The following is a 27092-nucleotide window of genomic DNA, read 5'->3' as shown; positions in this document are numbered from 1 at the left end:
GGAAACATGCCAGAATTCAAATGGCCAAATTCTATCGCGTGGAGAACCGCTCCCACGATTAGAATTCTGATTTGTACTGAGCTTGATGCGTTTTGTTCATCCATTCGTGCGCATCTAGCCTCAACGCTGGATGCCCACGGGGCAATAAAGCTGAATTTTGGCCCTCTGTATAGGCTTCCCGACATGCCTATAGGAACTCAACATACGGTACATACCTCCTTTTACTATTCGATTGCCTACCATAGACCTGAATAACGGGTCGACGATTAAGTCCGTGCCCTTACCAAGCAGGTTTTCATTTTCTAAACGCTATATCGAGTCAAGCAAGAAGTATTAAAATGTTTTGTTTAATAGGATGTCAGTTCGAACAACTAGTCATTCCATTACATTTTGAGAAGTGTGCTATAGACGGCTCAGAAACAAAAGGGAAAGGTACAGCGTCGTGCGTGTTGTACCTATATCTATGTGTCGCTTCTGTCCAACCTATAGCGCACTTTTGCCAGTTGAAACGTTTTTGGCTCAAATATCTGTTTTCCTGCTAAGAGCTTCACCTGATCTTTCTCTCGCAACGTGCGTATCTGGCCCAAGATCAAAGAAACTGGCAGCTATGCGTATACGTCAAGGCTGCAGCTCTTCATCCTGCGGTCCAATGGCGAAAGTCTTCTTGGTTTACCTGCCAAGCCCAGTGGCTGCTCTGCTAACCACGAGGTCGTAGGTTCAATCCCCACCTTGGCGGCCGCATTCCGATGGGGCGCGAAACCTAAAAGCGCCTGTGTACCGTGCATTGGGTGCAAGTTAAGGAACCCCAGGTAGGCAAAACTATTCCGTACTCCCCCACTACGGCGTGCCTCATAAGCAGATCGTTGTTTTGGCACGTCAAACCAGAGAATTTAATTTAACTGTTGACCACGCTTGAAACCGGGCGTTTAGTAGCGGTTAGGGTGATCGAAGTCTCAAAAGCGCTGGTTTCACTCGCCGCACCAACGTGCCACTGCTTAAAATTATGGAGTTTTACGTGCCAAAGCGACGATCTCACAATGCGGCACACCGTTGTGGGGAACTCCGAATTAAGTTTGATCACCTACAGGCGTTCTTTAACGTGCACCTAAATCTAAGTACACTAGCGTTTTCGCATTTCTGTTCCATCGAAATCTGCCCGTTGCGGTCGGGATTGAACCCGCGATCTTGAGCTCAACAGCACAATGCCATACACTGGGCTACAGCGGTGGGTTCTGTAATAGAATAGGCCACCTCCACTGGTAATAGTACTTTCAATGACATGCTAGGCTTGCAGGTCAGATTTTTCTCTCCTAGGGTGAATCCAGTTTTACACGTATAAGCTGGCTTCCCATGTTAGTACGGACCGCTCATTCAGTCTGCGGTCAAGAAAAGCGGGTCGCAGTGCCATCCAATCACGCCGCACAGTATATGACGCCGCCGACGACCTGCTAGCACAGCGATCCGTGGCAGTTCAGCAACCTCATGCTTGCCTGTGGACGGATTTGGCTATCTGATTTTGTGACTGAGTTGGCGAATCTAGCTATAGAGTCAGCGCCACCATTTTGTAGCCAAGTCTTTTGAGATGCTACTCCTTTTCGCGCTTTCGCGAGGCCCGGCTTACGTTATTATTGCAATAAGCCCGCCGTACACAGTCGAGAGTAATGGCATCTTCGACTGGTCGTTTCTGAGCGCTCTATACTCCGTTCCATACATAGAAGTCAACGCCGTGGAGGCTAGAGAGACTTTACAGTGGCTTCGTTCGCACTTGGATATAGTTCGATGTTCCTTTTACCGCGCGGTTGTGCGCAACTGTTTTTTATATAGGCTCTGTGTTGTATGAAACAAGTTTTAACTCTTAGAAACAAACACACTGTGGTATACGGCTGCTAATCCGTCGTTATAGATCATTTTTATTTTTGTTTTTCTTTTCGGGTTTTTATTTGCAACCCGTGGCGAGGAGAGGAGCCTCACGTGCAGGCTCGCTCGAGCGAATGCTGTTGGCGCGCAGCGAAGCATGAACGGAACGCGCGGAATGAACTTTTCTTGACCGAACGTCTTGCGTAGTTTCCACAGCGTTGACTGCTATGTATAGAACGGAGTATAGAGCGCTCTCGCGAGCGGCGTTGTCTTCGGCTGGTTGAAAGAGGGCGCGCGTTTGGCTCGTTCTCCTCGATCACTCTCCTCCGTCTTCGGGCGATCTGAGGCGCTCCGAGCCCTTTCGTCGCAGCACTAGTCGAGATTGAAGCGCTTCCCGCAACGTCATCACAGCACAGCGTCGCTGCTGTTGGCGACGGTCCATCGCAACCTAGGCAACCTAGGCCGCTGCACGCTGGCGTTTCGACGAACGCTCGTCCCACTGCGCGTTCGCCGGTTTTACCGGCAGCGCCGGGATTTTTGGATAGGCGAAACATCGGACGTTGGCAGTAGTCACGCGGTTTCGCATCTGGCATTTCCGCCTGCGAGAGCGAGTCACGCGTTCGGCCTGCGCGCTTGTCCTCTACCTCTGATTTCGGGGAACGCCGGATACGCCCGACTCTGCTTCGGGGGATGGAGGCGAGCAGTCGAAGATACTGCAAGAGTGGGCGTAGAATCGATCGAAATGCATCACTACAAAATCATGGCCCAGAATAGTAACCCGCATTCATTTTGATTACAGATTTCTTCGTACGAACGTTTTAAAAAGCTTCGTGTCGATGCAGTTTGAATTGAGTGGGACCGTGCTTTTTTTTTTTTTTCGCACAGAAGTAGGCACATGAAAGCAGTGCGTAACTCAACCTATACTACGGCACTTAGGAGGAGACCTCACCATCTTGTCGACGGGGTAGAAGTTGTTGAAATTGAGCAACACCGCCCACCAACGGTTGATGCACCCGTCCACCTGCTGCTGTAAGAGTTCGTGGTTTGCAGGGCCATCCGCAAAGTGTGGCAGAAGGAAGCACGCCATCACCACAGATACGATGGGCAGCATCAGCCTGCGTGTGACAGCTGGCTCAGATACATCAAGGGATTTTATGAGTTCATCTTAACGGCGGTTGTTACCAAGAAAATCTTCTAAATGAATTCGGAGGCCTATTTAGCAGCAGTCGAAGTATTTTCAGCAACAATGCAAATCAATGTGAAACATGAGTATTATTGAGAAGCTTTGCGCATATATCTTGACACGTAGGTTTGTCAAGCGTCACGGGGCTGCTTCATGCCTTATCGCTTCGAGACAAAATGGTCCCCAAACCTCTGGTTTGGGGGATCCTTTGGCCTTTTCTCAACTGCGCCTGTGCTCACGATTTTGTTAATACTACGCGCTATCACCCGGAACGTAGCTCGACAGTGCACGGGGCAGTATTGACAGGGCTAGGCCATAATGGCATACGCGGGGATAGAACATTGAGCTACGCGGAGTTTCACTGTTAAGTGGATTAACCCTCACTAACGATACAGCATGTGCACCGTGCGATCTAAAGGTCCAGGGTTTCGGCACCGGACGAAAAGGCTAAAGCCTTCGCTGCAAAGAAGTAGGCTCCGTCTTAGGCATGAATAATGCGTTAAGAAAGCAGACCAGGGGTGCTATGACGTAAAGCTATTCCAAACTTTTCTATTCCAGCTTTGCAATTAGCCCTCCACGATTGGGCAGAAAATTTTCGAGACCTTCGCCTGTCTGTCACGTGACGTCACAAACACCGCGATATCTCCCCATCTGATCTGGCGTGTACACACTGGTTCTGCATGAATAAACCGAACAAAAGAAAAATAATAATTTCTCCTTCGACAGCTTTTTGCCGTTAGTCCTCGGCTATTGGTCAAAGGTTTTCGGGCTGCGCCCACTTCCCCTGTGTGTCACGCGACTTCACACAGCCGCCAAAACTAAATGAGTCAAAGTGACGTATTCGCATTAAAGATGCATTAATTTGCCGAACAAAACTGAAGGTTTTTTTTTTTCTGTACAGCCGAAGTCTGCCCCTTTCCGAAAGGAATAGAAGATGACTGCCCGCGGATCGCTCAGGCACAAGCTATTCGCACCTGCCGGAGAACATGAATTTATTAGCGTATAATAGCATTTTTGCGTGGCATTATAACGTTATAGAGCCCTTTCGGCACGTATAGGAGATCCCTCTGCCAACTTTTCTTATCTGAAGATCCGTTTTAGAGGCATCCTTAACATACTGTTGCACGCCGCCGCGATTTTAGACCAGCCACAGCAAGCTAAGTGAAGTGGGCCGATCGCCGACGGCGGCACCACCCTCCTCATACGGTTATCTATTTTCAATGCGCTAGTTTTGCCCGATCAAAACCGTCTCCACTTGAGCGTGCTCCTCGCCTCTCGTCAGTAAATGAGATTTAAAAAACCGCTCAATGTAGTCAATTTTATTCGTTTTGAAAGCAAACAAAAGTCACTTTCTACAAACGAGGAGAGCGTTTGATTGGGCTGTTCTGACAACGCTGCGGTTAACCGCCCACAGCTTGCGGTGGCTGGTCGAAAGTCGCAGCGACTTGCGGTGGTTGTCATCGATCCTCAATATACAGAATCAATGCACATTCTACATGAATCCAACTCCTACTGTGTTTAATCACGAGAGTAGTGTGCGTACTACAGCGACAGCTCTCTGTGTCCATATACGTACTTGCACGATGCTACAGCTTGTACGATCCCAGGAGCTCAGGGGGCTCAAAATCGAGGAAAATAACTGGATATCTGGTGAAGCAGCCGCCTGTCAAATTCCTATAAGAGTGCGTAAAGGGACTGGCACCTTCGATAGGCCCCAGATGGCAGGGATGCCGAGTATTTTGTGCAGAATAGGCAGTAGTAGAGGTTCATATACTGCTCAAGAAAAACATTAAGTGTTTTTGCCATCAGCTATTCAAGCTTAGCATTTGTGGGTGCCTTACAAGTGATACATTGACATATTGGGGCCGTTAAGGTGATCTAGCATCTTGGTGGAACAAAATTTTGTCTCGAGCTCAATTCTTGCTGTGTTCTTGTCAGCAAGGAGCATGGCCATGCCGTCGTTGCTGTGGAGACTCCTCATGGCTTGTCTTTATTTGGCTGACAACCTCGGCCCCGCTCTATGCACCTTCCATTTCACAGCGCACTTATTGCCTGAACAAACCGTCTGCCACTTGCAGGAGCGCATTCGCAAGGAAGCCCGGCCGGCTGTTTGCGATATGCGCCCGCGGCTTGCTCTATGACACAAACAACCCTCTTTGGTGTTGGTCACGAATTGACGGTTTAGGCTAACCCTATGGCCTAAAACAAGTTTTTATGGTCGTTGCATTTTTTAGGTGACGCAAATATGCATAAATGACTTCTAAGGTATTGTCAGAATACAGAGTTTCAGGATAGTGACACCAAATATTTAGAACCCCGAAGAGGTTTGATAGGGCATGCAGGAGTTAAGAGCTTTAGAATGGGGTCTTCAGCTCGCTGTTTCTATCTTGAGCTTGCGGTGCCACCATGGCTAGAAAGCGAAGCTATTATAAATAATGAAATAATGACTGGTAAAGGAAATGTCGTCGTCATACGTACTTTGGTTTGAATAAGAATTGCGAGCGTTTATACGTCACCAGCAAACAGTTTACGTAGTTTATTTCTGATGGTTCTGAGAGACTAATTTATTGGCCGTCATCAGCTAAATCAATTTTAATTAGCTCACGCCAGCCAAAAGCATCCCACTTTAGGCCATGAGCTTTCGAATCAACCACCGATCTTGAAAACTGTGACGAATTGTCATTCTCTTTTTGCGAGCTACGTCACACGAGTGGAAGCGAAAGCCTACATCAGGCTTTGTTTGTCACAAACGTTACCAGTTACCCAGATATCAGGTCACTTTCAGGGCTAGGTGGGAGCGGTCGTTTTGATGGGTGCCGCCATGTTTGTTGACGCAAAGCTTTTAAGGCAAATTTGCGGTTGCATGCTGTAGATATAAAAAAAATGCTTGCCTGACGCAAACCACGAACAGCGTTTGCATGTCATGCATGCACAATACCGACGACGCTATGTCAAACTGGAGCCCCAAAACGTCGGAGAGGAGGGGGGGGAGGTATTCTTAAACGATCTAATGTCCTGCAGGCTAAGCTTTAAAACCTTCAGAATCACAATCAACTCTTACAATTATCACATATCGTCATTACAGATACAGAAGGAGGTCCAAGAGTGATAGAGTGGATTGAGATCTCCATCGCATTGTAAACGTGAAAGTAGTTCACATGATTATTAGCAGCAGTAACAGAACAATAAGCTAGCGCACGTTTGTAAATACAAGAATATATAATGCATATTTAAATACAATAAATGTAATAGGTTCTTCCCTTCGTCTCTCAGGCTGCAGGTAAGAAACCTGTACTACAGGCGGCCATGTGCTAAGTGGTCAGCGCTCAGTAATTGAAACGCGATAATCAGACCGCATGGTGGCCGGCGCTTCTTACACCGCCGCAGAGCGCTGGGGGCTCGCTGGGGAACCAAATGCAGTCATAATGCGTTTCACATACTCTCGCTGTGATCGCGTTTACCCCAATGAAAAAGGTCGGTGCCCCCAGCCCCCCCCCCCTCCCCCCGGTGGCGCCAGAAACGCCGGCAGCAATGCGCTCGGAGTATCGCGTTTCAATCACTTCACAAGCGTTTCGGCTGCCATCATGTAGTGTCTCTCGTAGTTGCATAAAAAGAGCGTTCCTTTCCGATCGATCGCAGACTTCACAAGACCGAGATAAGAACATGAAGGTTAGAACTCTGTTCTTTTTGTTTGGATTTTCGCACAGAAAAGTCAGCGGGCCCCTTACCCCCATCTTCGATTCTCTTTCTAGCACACTTGCTTCAATGACCGGGTAGCTTAGCGTCGCAGCGCGAACGCTACTCAGCAATGAAACTTCCTTACCTGATATACCGCCGAACGGCGGCTATGATGTACACAGCTATCGGATTTTGCTTGCGAATTACTGCGCGGGACTGGAGCAATAAGTATGACATCACAAATCCACTGAAAAAAAGAAACACACACAGCGCATCAAAGGCAAAGAAAAACAAAAAGAAAGAAAAATGAACTCTCCATATTCTGCCTATTTTTTGTGCTCACCTTAAGAACAGAAACGTGGACACACTGAGGAGACCATTGAGCATCAATTGAAACATAACTTTCCCTGACAGGTCTACGAAGACAAACGGGCTCCCTGTAAACGGAATTCATAAATACGTGATGCATTCGGAGTTCACTCAGCTAAAAAAAAACTTGTGCCATGTGTATAGCTAACTTTCACATGCAGCTACAATCTTGAACGCACAATAAATGCACTTTCTGAAAGGTCGAAAGCCACTGGCGAAACGACTATTATTTTCCTTGAAAGGAAACGACGATATTGAAATGTTGCTCTTACAATACGAATAAATACAGAGAAGGAGAGATAGAAAGAAAGTTCAATCATTATTGGGCCAGCATGTCAAGATTTCATTCTAATGGTATTCATTTTCGCACTTCGTCAGTGGTTCCAGTGAGCGACGGTCCACCTAAGTTATCATCGGGATTGGCCGGTCGTGAAAGGCGAATGATAAGCAGAAGTACAATTGAGCAACAGAAATCCTTACACTACATCTAACCTTGAAGAGTGTCATTAAATTCATTTCTCTGTATACTTATATATACTACTTTCCCTCTTTTTATTAGTTCGAACCGATTTTTCAATAATCAACTGTGACAATAGCACTTTTCCACTTTATCAAGTAGATTTCTTGTATCACATTTTCCTACTCTAAGAATTACTGCTAAGTAGATAAGACTTCACTACTACAATGCTTCAATTTCGCAATTGCAACATGTGTCATAAATGAAATATTTAAAGAAAATATTAGTGAGTTCCTTTATTTAGCCGCTTGGACATTGAGGCTTTTCTACATGTAATGTGCGCCTCTTCGGGTATATTCCACCTGGGGCCCTATAACGTAAAACTATTCCAATATGTTTCTATTCCAATCTCCTGACGTCAAATTTGCGTAACCACCAACGCAAGCACCGGGCGGTCACCCGCAGTGTTGTCTGAACAGACCAATCAAACGCTCTCCTCGTTCATGGGAGGTTACTTTTGTTTGCTTGAAAAACGAATAACATTGCCTACACTGAGCGGCTTGTCGTATCTAATTGACTTACAAGAGGCGAGGAGAACGCTTAAGTGGAGAGGGATTCGATGGGGCCGAGCCACTGCACTGAAAGTCGATAAACGGATGAAGAGGGTGGTGCCGGCGTCTACGATTGGTCGGCTTTCCCTTGGTTAGCTTGCGGTGGCTGGTCGAAAATCGCGGCGGCATGCAACGGAAGCTCAAGAATGACGCTAAAATGGACCCTAAGCAAAGAAGAGTTGGCGGCAGAATGAGGGGGTAAACTTGCTGAAAGTGCTCGAAAACGTTACACGGCCACGCAAGAAGCTTTATTATAGGCAAATACACCCATGCTCTCCGGCAGGTGCGAGTAGCCAGCGTCTGACCGATCGGCGGTAGCCATCTTCTATTCCTTTCGGAACGGGGCAGCCTGCGGCTATTCCGAAGAAAATTCAGTTTTGTTCGGCATATTAATGCATCTTTATCGCGTACACGTCACTTTGACGGGGTGAGTTCTTGCGGTTTTGTGACGTGGCGTGACAGGCACGTGAAGTGGGTGCAGCCCGAAAACTTTTTACCAATAGCTGAGGGCTAATGGCGAAAAGGGGTCGAATCAGAAATAACTGTTTTTCTTTTTTCTGTCAAATCATGCATAATCAGTGTGCGCACATCATATCAGATGGGGAGGTATCGCGGTTTTCGTGATGTCGCGTGACAGACAGGTGAAGTGGGGGTGGTCGAAAAAAGTTTTTGACCAATCGTGGAGGGCTGATAGCAGAATTGAAATAGAAAAGTTTGGAATGGTTTTACGTTATAGCACCCCTGAACAGGGCAAGTTTTGTTATGTGCTTCACACAATTTAAAAAAAAAATCGAATAAGAAAGAAACATAGGAACAAGGGAAGTGTCACGCTGGAGCAAAGTCAAGCCTGTGACTTCCCTTGTTCACCTACTGCTGACCGCTGTGAAGTCACGATTCGCAACATCCTTTAATCGAAGGCACTGCTAAACAAGTTTGCTGACGGTGACTACTCCCTGGATTAAATCGCGGTGCAGTTAGCCACACTCGCTCATTCATGTTTGGCTTCTGCTTGTTGGCAACCACACAAAAAAGTTGCAGTTTTAAATGTCAATAAATTTGCTTGTAGCAGTTTTTCGCGTGCGTAATAAAAAAATATAAATATTCCGTACTTACGCACAAACTCTGGCTGTATCAAGACGTAGCAATGTGCGTAGATAACCCAGAAAATGAGGAATATCTTGAAACCGCTGATAAAGATCAGGTTTTCATTGCCTTTTCTTGCTGTGGTCATCAGAAGGCGTTTTGTGTTGCTGATTGCAGAGAAGTACATGAACACTTTGAATGGCCCCCAGACGCGTACTGTTAGCATCCAGAAGAAAAAAGAAACACACACACAGGGAGGACGGGGAAAGAGGTGATGAAGTGTGTTAAGAAAGGGACAATAGAAACAGTGCTGTGATTCAGCAGTTCGTTTGCGAGTGCAGTCGATTCTCGTTAATGCGACTCGGTTAATTCGACTTTTCGCCGAATTCAAACGCATTAAACATTCACGGCGAGAAAGCATACTTTGATACGGAAGGAAAACTTGTTTACCTCGAACACGAAAGCATGCAGCTTCGGTTAATTCGGTTACCCACCAACCTGTACCGGCGCCCCCTCGGGCGCGCAGGGCTTACGATAAGCTTGAAAAAGACAAGGGTGCCCACGATGCTACTGGCTCTCTAGGCACGAAAATATTTTATATAAACTATATATATATAATCCGTTGCCGCTGGCTTCATGTCGTGTAACGCTGAGCCTGCAGTGTTTAAACGTGTCTGCGCTCTTCGCCTCACTCTGCTTGAGCAGCCACTTTAAGAGGCACAAAGAAAAATACATTACATAATGCTAAGTAATAGAAAAAATATCCGCATTTCGTTCATCTTCCTGTGATTTGTTAATTCGACCTTTCAGATCATTCGATCAAATCTTGCAGTGCTGCACCGGTCAAATTGGGGGAGTTGACTGTACGATGACAAGTAAGCAAGGACATGAAGAAGCAGATTGAGCGCATGTGGTAAACACAAAATCCCCACGTGCCTACCCATGCATTACCTTGTGCGACGGCACTACTTGTTAATCAACTTGCCGCGGTATACTTTAGTAGCTATGGCGTTGCGCCGCTGAGCTAGAGGCCCCGTGTTCGATCCCGGCCGCAGGGCCAGACTAGGGACGAAATGCAACAACGACTCCTATAGTTGCAAAAATTAAGTTTGCTTTGAAAATAAATAAAAAGAACATGCAACGATATTAGCGATGACACTTCCGCGTACCGCACAAAGAGAGAAGATACATCTAATAACACCTACAATTGAATGCTAAGATTTTGGTACACACTTTTGTAGGACAGCAAGATTTTTCTTTACTGATGCTAATTTATGCGTTAACATGGGGATGGGGTGCGAGAGGATGACCAAGTTTGTAGTTTCTAGACACCGCGTGAGGACATTACCGCATTTTCACTGTGCCTCTTATAGCTCTAATCTTACTTTATTATCTCGCTTGCCGAGGTTGAATATCCGAACATGTAGTTGCAGGAAAATACATGTCTTACCTCTCTCGCTTTTAAATTTGTGCGCTTTTGACTCTCCTCTCTCCTAAGCTGCATTTGCCTGTACAGCCTACTGAGCATCTTTCCTAGTCAGAACGCCAGGAATAATCGGCTACCAACCTTTAAAGATATTTAGTAGCACACAAAAAGACATGATATTTTGCATTTGGGTCCTGCGAACTCTCTCTCCAGCGTGTGTGTACTTTCCCTCCTGGTTGATATTACGGTTTCCTAGGGATGCGTTCTCGTAGCACCAAGTTATGCCCATGGTGGGTGGTCCTTGCGGTGGGAATAAAGTGCGATGGCAGTGCGTGTTCAAGATAGCATTTCATAGGCTAACGGTCTGACGCAAACAGTTTAGCGAACCGGACCGAAATGCAAAATATCCTATCTTTTTGTTGACGGCTGTGTTTGCTCCCGGGTGTATTCTTTTTCACGTTATTGTTGTTACTGTGTGTTTCAGTCACCCTTCGAGATGGCTTCGAGTCGTCCAATCCTGAAAATTGGCTTTACTGTTTCTCTTTTAGTCGGAGATTATTTATCAGCAAGGCAGTATACAATTCCGCGTAACATGGTAAAAGTTTAAAGCTAGCTTACTCATGGTTTTTATTACACATAATGTCCCCATAGAATAATAGGCGTCATTACTATACACAAGAAAGTTCATTGCAGCATCACCGACCACTCACGAATGCCAATCCTCCCCCTGTCATTAAATAAATGGCTTTAATGACCTTTTTTATTAGGCTTTGCTAAAGAAGGTAGAGTCGCAACAAGCTGCCTTTTAAAATATTGCAACGTAGACGCTTATTTGATACGAACACAGTCTGGCTTCCATGTCCGGTGCCGGGAGCTTCAGCACGAGCCATTCAATAAGCGTTCCTAGAAGAACGAGAAGTCCAAGGACGCTCAAGTAATATCTGAAATGCAAGTAATTATAGCAGGAGCATTAACGACACTAAGAAAAAAATTTTAAAATATAGGACGCAACAATTGAGCTTAAACCTACTAAGATAATGACACATCCAAGAAATTAGATCGGTTTTAAAGGCAAGGAAGCTGAAGGAATAGTTATCGAAAACATATGGAGAGGCAGAATAAATATTAATGACTGCCGCGCTGACACGGCCTGTAAGGCTATCGGTGAAATATGTGTTGCTGTTGTTTTTCGTTCTGAACAAGTGCGGCTTAATGAATTACGGCATCACTGAAAAATGTGATTTGATTTGGGACCAGCACCAAATGTTAGTTTAGCTATGCATGCGGATGCTAATATATCTGAGATACGAATACAATAACTTACACGGTTTGGATACTAATAATTATACGTAGTGTTCTTTATCTATCCTTGAGATGAACATAAACTGATTTGATTTGATTTGATTTGTCATCTATGCAGGGGGGCTTAGCAGACATGTCGCCGTTTTATGTTTCCCTACCGCTGTTGCAGCAGACACGTCTCTTTTCCTGTCTTTGACAAGAAGTGGGAATTCATGCGTGCATGCTTGCGCGGTTTTGCGTGTGTATGGCAGAGGTGTGTGAAAGTGAAAGGGCTGAGGGATAAATCTTTTTGAGCATTTTTGATTTTTTTTAACAATCCGCCTGCCTTTCTATACGTAATTTTTCCTTTCTTTTCTCTCTCTCTCTCTCTCTTTTAACAATCCAGTGGAAGCTTCATTTTAAGGGAAGCGTGTAGCATCTTTTGCTGTTTACAAACTATCGGTGAACACATTTACGTCAGCAGACAGCAAAGTTCGGCATAAGAGAGGAATACCACCACGGAGAGCAGTGCACGATTACGTTCACTGGCGTATCGGCAAATAAGATCTGATAACAGGCACGAAATTGTTGTGCTTAACTGCATCATTATTGCTGGTGTTGCGTTGCTTCGCGAGGCTTCCTACTGCAGCACTCAAGTGACTGACTCAACGTGCTTGAAACGACGACAGGAGCGGGAAAGCCACTGATACAAAAAAAAAAAAAAAACGGCTGCATTAATCAAAAGGCCTCTTTGGCTTTTTTAAAGTTATTTAGCAATTTCGCGACGTCGTTTAACTGCTTCGTCTGATCATCGCAATATTTCAGACATGTACTTTCCGGGTTTTCTTCTAGAAACGCATTCTTGAAGGCACGTTTAGGAATGCGACGCCAATGTGAAATTTAAGCTGCATATTGGGCTTCTTTCCCTCGAATGATGAACAATCTTCTTTCTTTTTTTAAATAATTTCTTTGAACATCACAGCTGCTGCAAGTCTTCCCTGCAGTGTATGATACCTGTGAAGGTAACACAGAATAACGGCAGGTTGAGCGCGCCACCAAGTAGGAGCTAGAAGTCTCGTTTGCGATGTGATCACTTTGTACGCTCGAGAACTTCAATTGTGGTACCAATAGTTGGCGAAGCAGCATCGATTCGTAGCAATGCCGCCAACATGCTATAAATTTCACTGAAACAATAACCTGCTGTTGTGTACTTTGTGACGATTTATTTTTACCGCCGAGTGTAAAGCAGTGAAATTAAGCACTTGGGACAGTTAGTCATATGCGAGCTAGTCAAAAGTATACTTCGCACACTATTTCACGCACTGTCAGAAATGCTCGGTGTGATCATCGAGTACTCACATTGAAGCATACTGAAGTTTCGTCAGCGGCTGTGGATTGTCTGTTCGGCAGCCGGTAACCGTTGTGTTTGCGCCGTATTGCTGGAAAACTGTTGGCGTTTTATTAGAGCAAATTGTTTTTTTTTCAAAAGTCTTATATAACGTTCGAAGCTTCTCAGCAAGCTTTACCAAAAGGATATAATGACATTCGCAAGCGCGCATTATGGTGTTACCTCCAGTAGCTAGGAAGTTGACTTCGTCCTCGGAGCAAGCATCGAGCGTGCACAGTCCAATACGCAACGCTTTCCTTCCTATCTTTTCATTCGTGGTGATCGTGAGGGGGTTCACCCTGCCCTACGATATGGGAAAACCAAAAAAAGAGGAATAATGACACCATTTTTTAGAACCTTTCGACGGATGAGTGTTTCTCAGCACACACGTCGCGAACGAATATATTATTCTGTTTTATATTGACTGAGTTCATATCTGAAAGAGACGGCAAGCGGATACCTTGATGGAGCGGCAGCCAGCGCATGACCGAGCTTCAACGTTGGCTCTAAGTGTTCCGTAATCAAAATAATAATTTAAAAACGGGATACCAGTTCAGCGATTGGTGTACGCCACCAGAAAATGTCATATTTATAGGGATTGAAGCAGCGCATTCTTTTCTGTAAACTTGTTCCCGGTGTTGTCGTTGAGCCACTGTTCTAAAGCGAAAAATAACGCCGCCAAAAGTGGGATGACGCACTTCCTACGGTTATCACAACATCTCTATCAACTTTTGAACGTGCATGTTTCATTGCAATTTCAGCACCAAGTGTAAAAAATAACTAAGAACAGTCAAATGCGCATAAAAAAATATGGTCGAGTGGCAGTCGGTTTACACGGATTACCGAGGGGTCGTTATGAGCGGCTAGTTCTTGCACTAGTGAAATCCCCCATACAAGAAGCATCCCTGTATAGCTCATAAAAAAAGCTAAGACAGGTCATACTGGCATATACTTTGTCGCTAAGTCTACTTTAGTATCCCACGTACGTGCTCAACAATTGACACTTTTCTTTCCAGAGCTCTGTACTGCTGCCTTTTTTTAAATGGATATTAGGAGAGGTTGGCGCATTTATGGTGACACCGGCTACTCTTTGTCACTTGGGAAAAGAAACAATTTTGCGTAATAAGTGAGAATAACGACACAAAATATGACACTCATTAGAACACTGGAGGAATAAAAAATATAGTCCAACAGTGCATGAATCGCAGTTTTGTGCATGAGTTCAGTGCACGTACACATATATAAAGTCAGACATTTTGAACATCCAAAACACAAAACCCATGTAATACACTGCAAGTACATAAGAGAATTAAACGTATTGCGTAAAAGTTGCGATCACCACATAAACCAGTTATGAACCACTAACAACATTTACGTTACTCATTTAGCGTGTTCGGATCATCTGAAGCTTAATATTTTCCCAAAATGTTGGTGTCCTCTAAAAACGTTTTCAGAGCAAGAAGTGCTCCTTTCTGAAGGCCCGCAGTTAACCATGGGCCAAGTATCTTTTTTAAGGAGAATGGTCTTATGTCTAATATCAACAAATTTGCTCGCAGTACCCTTCTTTGTGGATCGTATTTCGTGCACTCGAGGAAAAGATGATGCGCGTCTTCGTCTGGATTGCCACAAGAACACTGCGGACTAGAGACACGTTTTATCCTGCACAAGAAGTGTTTCGTAAATGCAGTACCAAGACGCAGGCGGTGTACCAATGTTTCAAATTTTCTGTTGTGTCTTAGATTTTCAGGCACTGCTAAGTTTATACATGGGTCTATAAAGTATAACTCCGAGTTTTTAGTTTGCTGATCAAACCAGGTAGTTTTGCTGAGGCGACAGGAAACCCGTCTCAGGATCAGACGGACTTCACTACACAATAGGAGAAGATTGGTTGTCTCTGCGTTATTGTGCGCCCGATTCGCAGCTGCGTCCGCTGCAGTATTACTAGGAATATTGCGGTGCCCAGGTATCCACTGAAATGCAATTACGTGGTTCATTGCGCTTGCTTTTGTAAGTTCTTTGAGCGTCTCATACAATAGCACAGTGTTCAAAACGTTTTCTTATTTCTCAGTCAGGCACGTACCCAGGATATTTTTTCGGGGAGGGGGGGGGGGGGGGGGGGGGCAACCCAAGGTAACTTTTCTATGCAAATGAGGGGGGGCGGTACCTTTACTAGTACAAATGTGAATAACGCCCATCATTCGCTATAAAAAAAGTGTGTTTTACAGCTACGCCTATGCGATACCCCTCTCCTTTACTTGGCAAAAAAGGAACCATGTCAAATGGAATCGCTCATTAAAGAAGTGCAGGAAGAACAGTGCCAAGAACAAGTAAAGAACCGAAAGCGTAAAATAAGGATTACTTTAGTAGAATACCACTTAAAATAACAGCAGTTGGCAACCAAGGCACACGGACCGCGCGGAGTTGTGTTACTCCGCCAGCCAATCACAGAAGCAAACAACATCGTCGTCATGCGGCCTTTTCAAAATGGCGTCGTACTTGATACCTTCGGAGCGTCTGCTGTTCTTGAAGAGCCTTTTCATCGGCGGAAGCAATGAGGCGTGCAACAGACATGTACAAAGTGTATGGAGTTTGAGCATCTCACTCTTCAAAAGTCTGCGGTGCAGTTCATTTCACAGTTGAACCTGTTTTACTCATGAAAAATCACTGCCAACTGAAGTGAAACTTGACAATAAATAGTTGCAGCGAAGCAAGCATGTCATTTCAGTTCAATAAAAAATTAGGCTTTCGCCATTCCCCTATATTAGGCGAGGGAAAAGGTATAAAATGACGCGTTAATAATGTTATTTTTGTGGTTACCGCCTATTTGGGTAATAGGAAAAGTTTGAAGTACGAATTATTTGCAGCCTCGCGGAGGAACAGTGGCTGGCTTAAGTTGTAGCCGACTATAGTAGCGTTTGTTGAATTCGCTCTGGAAGAATTGTAGAAAAATATATATTTGCGGAACAACCACAGTTCTTTTGGATCCCTCGGTTACTGCTCTACCAAGTGCCACAACCGACTCGTATATTTATTTGGGAAGTTACGTAACGATGCGTGGCCGCAAGTCCCGTACAACCGCGTAGGGCGAAGGACGCTGGGATTCTAAACGTACTGCGCCCACCGCGGAAGGTTAGCAAGACACCTATACATATAAGCACAGCAGAGAAGAGGCTACGCCAGGCGGCTCGAATGATAACTGTATAAGCGTCATTCAGTACACACGAAATTGTTCTCCACTTCCGGCGGCGTTTTCTCTACTTCATAGTTAAATAAAAAAATGCTGATCCATAAATATTTTCATATACAATGGGTAAATTTGTTAATTTTCGCTTTTCCTTCCTGTTTGGCTGTTGATTCGGCTCTCTCCCTTAGTAGATCGCTTAATTTATCAAGTCCTTGCGACTCTTGTTTCCAGTTGGCAATTTTGCACGAAAAGAGTTGTACAATTAGGGAAAAACCAAGCGAGTTAATGGGTGAAAGTCGTATTGTCTATGAGTTTAAGAGTTACTGCAGAGTTTGATGATGGACGCTGTCTCGTATTATTTTATTTTCCACCTTATCTAACCCTTATCACGGGCGTATGGTTTCAAGGATCTGTGAGCGTTTCGGCGAGCCGTCACTCGAGGAAATAATGAAGTGAAGGGAAAAGTTGAACGCAACTGGCGTTTTCTCCGGCCGCAGCTCGTTCCACGTGCATAAAGACCAGCTGACCACAAACCGTATACCTTTCCTGGACCCTAGATCAGCCTAAACAAAGAAGGGTTGAACTAACGAACCAACAGCGATGCGTGTGACCGTGGAATAGACGGTGACAACTGAATACATATCGAGTTAATCGCACGGGCACCGAATCGATGAGGAAACTGGCTTTCACATCCCAGTAGGTCCCGATAACTACCTACTAATGTTGACCGCCGAATAGCTGTCAAGCCTCGACATCGATTTCGCGGCGCTTTAGGAATGTGTTTGAGAAGTGGTGGCGTGGACGGTGAGTGGGTGTGGGAGAGGGGTGGGGGGGGGGTATGCGTCCTTTTTTCGGGGGGGGGGGGGGGGGGGGGGGGGGGGAGCCCGGTCCCCCCGGCCCCCCCCCCCCCCTTTGGTACGTGCCTGTTCTCAGTAGTAATGTGAGAGCGGCTTGCGAATCGCTAAAGCTAACCCATTTTTGCGAATGCTTTTCTGATGTTATGAAACGCAAAGCACACAGGATAAACAGTTCTGCCACGGTGGAAGATGTCTCTCGGGATATTTTAAATGTTTGCACTACCGCTAATTGTGGAATGACGAATGCAGAAGCCGAGGAATTTTTATGGCACGAACCATCTGTATAAACATCAATGTATTGGGGATATAATGAGTAAATTTGAAAGAGTGCCAGTTGCTGTGCGGCTACCGTGAACATGTCTCTCTTAGATATAATCCTGTCGATCGATAATCTTATTTTAGGACTCGTTAACATCCAAGGATGGTAACTAACATCCACCTTGCGTAATTCAAATCTTGGTAATAATGCTTTATGTTCTCGAATAACATCGTGAATCTTGCTTTTGTTTCTTTCGGTAAGCGCGAGGTTTAATGGATGTTTCTCGTGTTGGGTTAAGATGCGATAAATATGTCGGCATGTTTCAACCGTTCGTATGACTGGAAATGGTAGGTGACGAGCTTCAGCAATTACTAAAGAACTCGAGGTAGCCTGCGGAACCCCAAGACACACTCGCAGCCCCCTTGCCAGTAAACGTTGAAAACGTTCCTCAGAAGTTTGCGATAAACCATGGAGAATAGGTGCCGAGTAAGCAATTATTTGTTTTATGAGTGCGTTATGAACTTGTAGTAGTGAAGAGACTGCCCCCCCCCCCCCCCTTCCGCTGTGCCAGCGAGTCACCGAAGTAAGTTTATTACAGTAGTCGTATGCTTTTCATTTGCGCGGATGTGTGATGCCCATGTCAGCTGGCGGACAAGAATAACTTCAAGAAATTTATGCTCTTTCACGAACATCAAAGTTTGCCCATTAAGCGTAAGTTGGAAATGATTCAGCTGTCGTCTAGTGAAAGGAAGTACGGCTGTCTTTGCGTATGAAAGACTCATGCCTCTTTCTTTTAAAAAGGTGTAGATACTATCAAGACCCTCTTGCAGCGTTGTTTGAATGTCTTGTATATGAGATCCAGAGGCCCATATGCATATGTCATCTGCGTACAGAGAATACTGTAGACCAGACGGGAGTTCTTGTGGCAAGGCTGCCATGACACAGTTGAATAAAAACGGTCTGAGAACACTGCCCTACGGAACGCCCTGCGGGATGCTGTGATAATTGCTCTCTCCTTCAATTGTTTCCATATATATTTTTCTTACGTTCGAGAAATTTGATGTCCATAGCAGTGTTAGACCACGTAGGCCAAGCTCTAACATACCAGCAAGAACGTGTATGTGACTTACAGTGTCGAAGGCTCTTTGAATGTCTAAGAATACTGCTACTGTCACATTTCCACAAATTCGTTCATGTTCGACGCATGTGACAATGTCTAAAACTGCATCCATTGTACACCGATATTGTCAAAAACCGGTCATGTAGTTGGAAAACACATTTGCGTGTTCGCACCACCATTACAGTCGACTGTCTATCATCTTCTCCATTAGTTTGGAAAAAGAGCTTGTGAGACTGACGGATCGGTAGGAGTCAAGACAAAGGGGAGTCTTTTCTGGTTTCAGAACTGGAATTACCTGAGCTAATTTCCATGAATCTGGAAGAGTCTCTCTTATCCAGATATTACATATTTCTAAAAAAGCCATTCTTCCTGCTGGACCTAGGTTCTTTAACATGACATACGTAACAGCATCTGGGCCTGCGATTGTCTTTGTGCGGCATGACGAAAGAGCACATTTCAATTAATCTAAACTTAACTCACAGTCAAGTTGAGGGTGTTGTGACATAAAGCACGCAAGAACCTTCTGTTCTGCTAGTGTTGTCGAATTTGTAAATTGTAGGAAAGTAAACGGAATTCCTGGTCTGGATATAAGTTGACAGAATTCGTCAACAACAGATGTTTCCAGAGCGCTTCGAGCTACGGCAAGGGCCCGGAAAGGATGGTCCTGGGTAACTGGACCACTAAAAGATCGGACAACTGACCATATTCTGGGAATTGGAGTAAACGGAGACAACGACACGCAGTATTCTCGCCATCTTCTCGTACCTAACTTTTGCGCGAAGTTTACTGGACTTTCTGTGCCATCTTGTAGTCATCCAGGTTTCCACTGTGGCGGTAAGCCCGTTCTGCGTGTCTTCTAATTGCTCTTGGACGTTCATATTCCCCGTCGACTGCAGTGTATTCATTTGGAACAATAACTTGCTTTGTGCAGATCTTGTAAGACTGACACAATATATTTGCAAAACTTTGAAAGTTCGGATTTTCGCCCAATGAGTTACTTAAATGGTGACGAAAACTTTGCCAATTAGTATGTTTTGAGTAGCACCGGGTCCCTTCACTCCGTATGAGACGATGTTTTACCAGGATCGGAAAATGGTCACTACCGTGCGTTTCTATGTCCGTTGACCATTCAACGCCATCAAGAAGGTCTTGTGAGCAGAGCGTAACATCTATACAGCTTCAGTAACGAAACCCCCGCAGGAACATTGGAGAGCTGTCATTTAACACGATCAGATTACTTTTTTCTGCGGCAGACTCTATAATGCTTCCGCGGGAATCATTATATTCACTGCCCCAGATGACGTTATGTGCGCTGAAGTCCCCACAAACCAGCACATGTGAGTTTGCGATACCAAACACATTCACCAAGTTGTCTACTGATATTTTGCTAGAACATTGCAGATAAAGACTGATCACTGTGACGCTTGTATTTCTAAAAGATATCTTGCATGCTACGAACTCCGGTATATTTATATCGCTCGACTATATTAAATAAGACGGCACGTCTTTTCTCACGCATAACATCGCTCTGCTACTTCCAGCAATACGCGATGATTTATATATAACATAGTCTGAAAGACGAAAGTCATCTCATACGCCTGCCTCCTGTATACATAAAACAGGAAAGTTATGTTGAGCTAGTAGTTTGCGAAAATCAGCTGACTTATTTCGAAAGCTATTAGCATTCCACTGAAATATGAAAACATTGTTATAACGATTATTCATTGTAAGCCTGCCGTGGAGCTGTTGGTGGTTGTGGAAGCACCAACGGTTCCACTGCTGCCTTACTTTAGTTGTTCATTCAATGCATACTCAGTGTTTAAACAAAATGGGTTCTGTCTTCTTAATGGGACATAACGCAGAAAAAAATTTTGAACGCGCACTACGCATTCACGTGTGCACCACAAGCACAAAAATAAAGAAACTAACAGCCAAGTAAAGAAGCTTACTGAAAATTCGCCAACAGCCTGAAACTTTTCCACGAGAGTCTCGAGGAGTGACCAGGGTGGGTAGACGAAGAGGCTGCAATACTGTCCCTTGTCTGTTAACTCGCCCTGCGAGTTGAACACCCTGGTCTTGAGGCACTGTTCGTAGCCTCCAAGGCTGATGAGGCTTCCCTCGAGGAGGTTGTTCGGAAGTAATCCATTAGCCAGGATCACTGCATCAAATCAAATTGTGCAAAATCTGAAAGAGCTGGGAGTCGAGCCTTTGCTCTTAGTCTGTAGACCTTTGAGTGTGACCCTCTAACCGTCGCAGTTTATAGCAGATAAAATACAAACTGAACCATTCATCGAAAGCACGCACTACCGTGTTCAGTTTATATCAGTGCTTAGTGACGCCATTAACCGCCTCCTTTTCTGCTTCCAACTTTGCATGGCACTAAGAGAGAAATAATTTTCGTTTTTAGATACGCTTCATCTATAGCATCATATGCACGTAAGAAAACCTTTTTTAACCTGTACTTCAGCAATAGAAATCTACGCTCACGTGATTGCGATAATTTCGCTAGGGAGGTAGAGAAATCTGTTGTTTCTGTTCGACGCGTCCCTAGAAAACAATTAATGCCTAATTTCCCTGAGATCAAAGAACAATGACTGTTTTTAATCTACCTTGCGAGAAAAGCTTCAGTTTTGCGTACAGCTCCCATGTATGTATTACGCAGGCAAGCGTGCATGACAGAAAATTGCGAGCTTGTCGTCTCAAAAACAAAAACCACATGGTAATTCCAGTAAAAAAGCCAGATTGTTCATCTAGTTCTGAAAGCACCATGGCCATAATACACGAAACTTCATGCGTATTCGTTAAACTGAGATCACGTTTAACGAATATTCTTGGCACACTAGTGGCAGGACGAAAAGTTCGAAAACTATTTAACGATTTCAGACTAGTAAAACAGGTCTTCTGTGCGTTCTTTGCAGGCTGAAATGAAGTCGTACGACGGAGGGTGCCGTGACTCTCCCGTTACCGTAATGATCAGAATCGCAAGTGTCGCAGTAACAGGGTGTTTCAGCTAACTCGAGCCAGGTATTGAAAAAAAAAGGAACATTGGCGCTACGCGTGTCTAATGCCGCAGTATTGTTCTGAGCCATATGAAGCGCAGCATGATATCTTCTTTTCAATCGGTCAAGATGGGTAATTAACAAAGACTCCTTAATTAACTGTTTAACTATTAACTCTAGCGAAAAATATTCAATACAAAAATTGTAGCTCTTGCTCAGAAACATCGAAATATTTCATCTATGCTAAGATAACTAACTGACTTGCTTAATTTCTTTCCAGCCTTTCTTTGAAGTGTACGAAATTATTAAAAAAATACCACGTGACTGCCGACTAACGCGCCGCGCTTTTGGTGCCCTAATATGTAAGTTGAACGGGTTAGCAAAGGCTGCTCCGCGCACAGAGATCGACAGCCTGCTCAGTCGATCTCTGTGCGCAAAGCAGCTTTTGCTAATTCGTTCAACTTACATTTGAGGGCACTAAAAGCGGGGCGCGTTAGCCGGCAGTCACGTGGTATTTTTTTATAATTTCGTGCACTTCAAAGAAAGGCTGGAAAAAATTAAGCAAGGCAGTTATCTTAGCCTAGATGAAATATTCCGATGTCTCTGAACAACCGCTACAACTTCTGTATCGAAGATCTTTCGCTAGAGTTAATATTTAAACAGTAAATTAAGCAGTCTGTGTTAATTACCCATCTTGGCCACTTGAAAAATATATCATGACGTGCTCCATATGGCTCAGAACAATACTGCTGCAATTCGACACGCGTAGCACCTACGTTCGTTTTTGCGGTACTTGGCCCAAGTTAGATAAAACACCCTGTACACTAACAAGGAATACGTTTGAAAATACGCTCGCATATTCGCTTCTTACAGACACTAAATACACAGAATATCCGATGGCACAGACGTAGCGAAAAAAGACATAGACTGCTCACTTCTTATCACCCATGGCTCTCTGGTTTTCGTAGCCTTGAGGACCTTGAATAGGCTGCCAGCGCACGCGGTGCTCAGCTCGGGGCTGGTGGCGAGTTCCGAGGCCACTGGCATCAGCTTCTTCATGAGCATGCCGCCAACATCCGTCAATTCTGCTTCCAGGCTTTTCGTTGACGTCTCTTCTCCGCAGACGAATGGCGAGTTGAACCACGTCCGGTCCACGATGGCTAAGGCCATGACTAGACTCACTGTCGGATGCATTTTTGTCGGCTGTTGGTTGCTGCTTATTGTAAGGTAAATACCAAGAACGCCCGTGTAGCGCAACCCTTCAATCTTCCAATCTGTTCACCGCTTTGAGTAAGCACAGTCACTAGCTTTGAACCACCATCACACGGCGTTCAACTTTCTCTTGGGAAAGACACAGTCAACTAAGACAGAGTTCCTTCAACGCGGCGAACATCTGGACTGCAGCTAGGGAAGTGACTCGATCAAGGAGGCAGTCGGATGCCGCCCTGCTCTGGAGGCATGGACGCGCAAAACTAGCAGCCCTTCTCGATGCCGATGACGCTACCATCGGTCCAGCACTATCCTATGCTCCGCACGATCGCCTCTTCTGGGCACCTATAGGAAATATTCATTCGTGTATACTTCCATGAAGAAGGTACCGGTTATATGAGTCAGGGCTATGAGCAAGTAGTGTCGCTAAGTCATCCCGAAGCCCGCTCTCCTCTTCGGTGAGAGCCTGTATGGATCGTATAACGACAAAAAAACATTGAGCGTCTATTCGACGAATGGTCTTTCCTCAATCTATAATAGGGAACACGTGGGTGGCTCACTGACGACCAAAATGAAGAGACAGAAAGCATGCCGGCAACACGCCGGGAAAGGCCTTTCGCCCATCACAAAGGCGCCCTTGGATGACAAGATTATAGACGATTTGGCACGCCGCCTAAATGACCATGGGGTGAGACGCGCCGCGCGTCCGCTGCCTTGTGGCTGTACGTAGCGTTAGCTGAGTCTTGCGTTCCATAATGCATTTCCGCGTCCAATGTCATGTTTTATAGTATACCTTCAGTGACCTTCAATGGAAATATTGTTTTGCTTTTTGCGCCTTCAAGGAGGTCTTGTTGCTTCTAATGAAAACGTCCATATACCATGTCTAAATATTGTTAGGCTTCCAATGCGGAGACTAAAAAAAATAGAAGACGAAGCCCTTGAACTAAATGCGACAAAATCACTGTTTGCGCTAGTAATTTGGCCTAATTCATCTCAGTTCAGCTGTTTGCTTTACTTGAGGTTGTATACCGAGTCTCCGACTTAAGTGCAGAAAACACGTTAGTCGCATTACCGCCCCCCACTGAGAAGAGGAAGAAAGATTGCGAGGGACGCGGATGATAAAAAATAGAGAAAAAGAAGAACAGACTGAAGGCTGGCGCTGATTATCGCCTCGATTACTGCATCTGAGCAAGCAAACCCATAAGGACTGCAATGACACGTGACTGCTACGCCCACGTAAGTGATTTTACGGTAAAACAATATCCCGCATAATATAGCACTTATTTTCTAGAAACTTGGTATTGTAGTTAATTTCTGCCATTAACGCCATTGAAAGCATTTACAAAATGAATTTTCATCCACCCCGCTGTAAACATGAAAACCCCATTGAAAGCGTAGCCTTAAATGTAAAAAAAAAAGAAAAATAGGCGCTTCGATTTCTGGTTTTTTTTTTGTCTGTTATTCTATGTAAAATAAGACAGAAAAGATAACACAACGCGCATGTTAACCAGGTCAACAACCATTCTGTTGCGTATAGGGAATACGACTCTCGAATGCAGCATGTATTTCATCGAACATAGGACAGTTTTTTTTTTCACAATGTGTAAACAAAGCGTGCTACAGATTTAATAAAAGTTGTTTCTTTTTTTTTATGAGAATTTACTACGAAGATATTTTCAGTTACGTACCTGCTATACTTAGGGTCCTTCGTTTCTCGGGTGATTAATTCCTAATTTCGCACTCCAAATAAGTTCTCTGAAAATCTGGCTAAGTCCGATTTCTTCTCGAAGTTCACTCCGAAGTGCATTCTAGAAACGATAAGTCTAAAGAATGCCTGCTAGAACGAGGTTCGGGGAATAGAACTCATGCGCTGGCCTACTGGCAGGACGCTACTGCACGTTACCCCAACCTAGCCAACGTATAGTACTGACGTTTCTCTGCATTGCGAACAGCAGATGCGATGTTGAGATGACGTTTTCCGAAATAAGGTACGGTAAAAGCCCTGACAGGTCTAGGATAGACATGCAAACAATAAAACTACGAATGTTAATGTACTTCGACAGGGGCTTGTAAATACAAGCATCATACCTTTTGCGAAATGCGCCCATGTGTATACTATGGGCTGCTGTTTCCTTTTTCCTTTATTTGTTTGAGAAAGAATTAGGTAAATGAACGTCAAGAACGCCTCCATGTGTTATTGTTTATGTGGTTTGTTTAAAAAGTGCTAGTATTGCCGGCCAACGAATACGAATACTTGCGTAATAAGTTCGTCCTTATGTGAAGCTGGCTTTGTCAATCTATGTTTCTGTGGGCAATTTCGCTTGTTTAAACAAAACGTTTGGGTTGAAAGGGAGGCGCTTGCTTCTATTAATAGTTTCTGAAAGTTACCTGGAAAATCCTGAAGTTTGGACTACCAGCCAACAAAAATTCCAATTTCTCCCCAGTTTGTTTCCTTATATATAACACACCCCCTCCCAACCTTTAAAAAATATAAAACCTGAAAACGAAGGACTCTATCTATAGTTATTATTGGAAGCGGTTCTCGTATCTCCCAGCGCCCTACTAGTTAATATTAGAGAGTTGACGGACCTGAATCTAGTTGAAGTGGCAAGATGAAAGGTGACTAAAAAATGTATTGAGCCTTATCATATTTGCAACATAAAAATGGTTACTATATTTCCTTACTGCACACAGTGAGGTTGCTCCCACAACCCAATGTTTGTAACTCGTGTAACAATCATAACAAGCGGAGTCATTGAGAAAGCCCAATTTGAAGTTATTAGCAGAAAACAGCAGCACAGGACCCAATAAAGGGGCACATACGCTGCATTCTATATGTGGATGTGTACCCCGCTGTTTACGTGGTATTTTATTATCTCCTGTGTTTTTGCGCTCTGCTAATTCTGTTTCCAAAATGCTGTGTCAACCAGCCCAAATCGCAACTCTCCATTTGGTGGCAATTCTGTCTAAATAATCTAATCACCGTCTGATCGTCTCTGATTTGAAACTTAATTGTCTTATACTTTGAGCAGATTAAGCTTCTCTTGCAAATTAGATCAGTTAATGTCGGAAGCTACAAAGCTCTATGAAAAGCCTAATTTAGATAAAATGCCAAAAGTGACATAAGTGAATAGACAGCACTTCCTGCAGTTGTTGTGCTTAGCAAAAACGCGCAATCTTGACTGTCCACTGCGCTTAACAATATTGGAGCGAGGTACTTCGTACCAACACGCAGCTTTGTGCTCATTGTAGATGATTCCGTTCTATCAAAGAGTACTGAGCTGTGATTTGTTTCTGAAGCACAATCCGCCCTCAACATACCGTAATATTTGGACAGGTAATTATATTATTCTCTGCCCAACAGGTAGTTCTTCAGGTAGCGCTTGAGCTCGTGTTTCTTTCTTGAGTCCTTTGTCCAAATTCTCGCTTTGAGAACCATAAAGTGATTAACAGATGGACAAACACCAGCTGGCTGACACTCTCGGTGGCTGTGTGTGAGTCAATACTGGCACCCCGCCCTCGCTGTCTTTTTCGAAGCGATCTAGCGCATAGTTTTCGTGCCGCCTGCTGACCCGCTCGGCTGTGCCAGTGCGCGTGCTTACGCCCGATATAGTGTTGCCATTAGTTTCTTGTGCCAACGTTCAGTAAACTACAAGCTTTGGAAGGTGCGTGCATAGAGACTCTTTGTCGCTTCCGCACCTGAAGTACTGCTCTTGTATGTTAGCCCCTGCTATTCCCTACCCTCGTAATCTTCTACATCCTCCTCCTTATCTTTGTTTTATCCCGGATGCATGGATAGACGCTATGAGCGTCCCCTTCGAAATGGGGTTTTGAGTTGCGCCAACAAGCTTTTGTTCCTATTTTGCCTAATGTTTACCTATCTTCTTTTATAAACGCAAAAACGCAAAGAATTCCAAGCATCAATCTTTCTGAACCATTACTGGGAACTTCAGCACTCATGGAGGCATTACGGAATCAGGATGTAGACGAGCCGCTTGTAAAAATACTGAAATATATCTATAGCGGCTCCACAGCCACCGTAGTCCTCCATAAAGAAAGCAACAAAATCCCAATGAAGAAAGGCGTCAGGCAGGGAGACACGATCTCTCCAATTCTATTCACAGCGTGCTTA

General features: G+C 44.5%; 1 protein-coding gene across 1 annotated transcript in view; it reads right to left on the bottom strand.

Annotated features, from left to right (window-relative positions):
* Positions 1-23365, bottom strand: part of LOC129380855 (nose resistant to fluoxetine protein 6-like) — a 38504-nt gene extending 15139 nt beyond the window's left edge. The window contains exons 1-9 of the mRNA XM_055063011.2: positions 22687-23365; positions 20702-20910; positions 13516-13636; positions 13305-13392; positions 11508-11605; positions 9269-9454; positions 7062-7155; positions 6864-6965; positions 2807-2972 (exon numbers count right to left, since the gene is read on the bottom strand). Of these exons, the coding sequence (XP_054918986.2) occupies positions 2807-2972; positions 6864-6965; positions 7062-7155; positions 9269-9454; positions 11508-11605; positions 13305-13392; positions 13516-13636; positions 20702-20910; positions 22687-22945 (1323 nt within the window). The 5' untranslated portion in view covers positions 22946-23365. The remainder of the gene's footprint in view (positions 1-2806; positions 2973-6863; positions 6966-7061; positions 7156-9268; positions 9455-11507; positions 11606-13304; positions 13393-13515; positions 13637-20701; positions 20911-22686) is intronic.
* Between the last annotated feature and the right edge of the window lie 3727 nt (positions 23366-27092).

The sequence above is a fragment of the Dermacentor andersoni genome, chromosome 1 (genome assembly GCF_023375885.2).
Source record: "Dermacentor andersoni chromosome 1, qqDerAnde1_hic_scaffold, whole genome shotgun sequence".
In the NCBI taxonomy this organism is placed as follows: domain Eukaryota; kingdom Metazoa; phylum Arthropoda; class Arachnida; order Ixodida; family Ixodidae; genus Dermacentor; species Dermacentor andersoni.
This window is presented reverse-complemented; position numbering and strand designations above follow the sequence as displayed.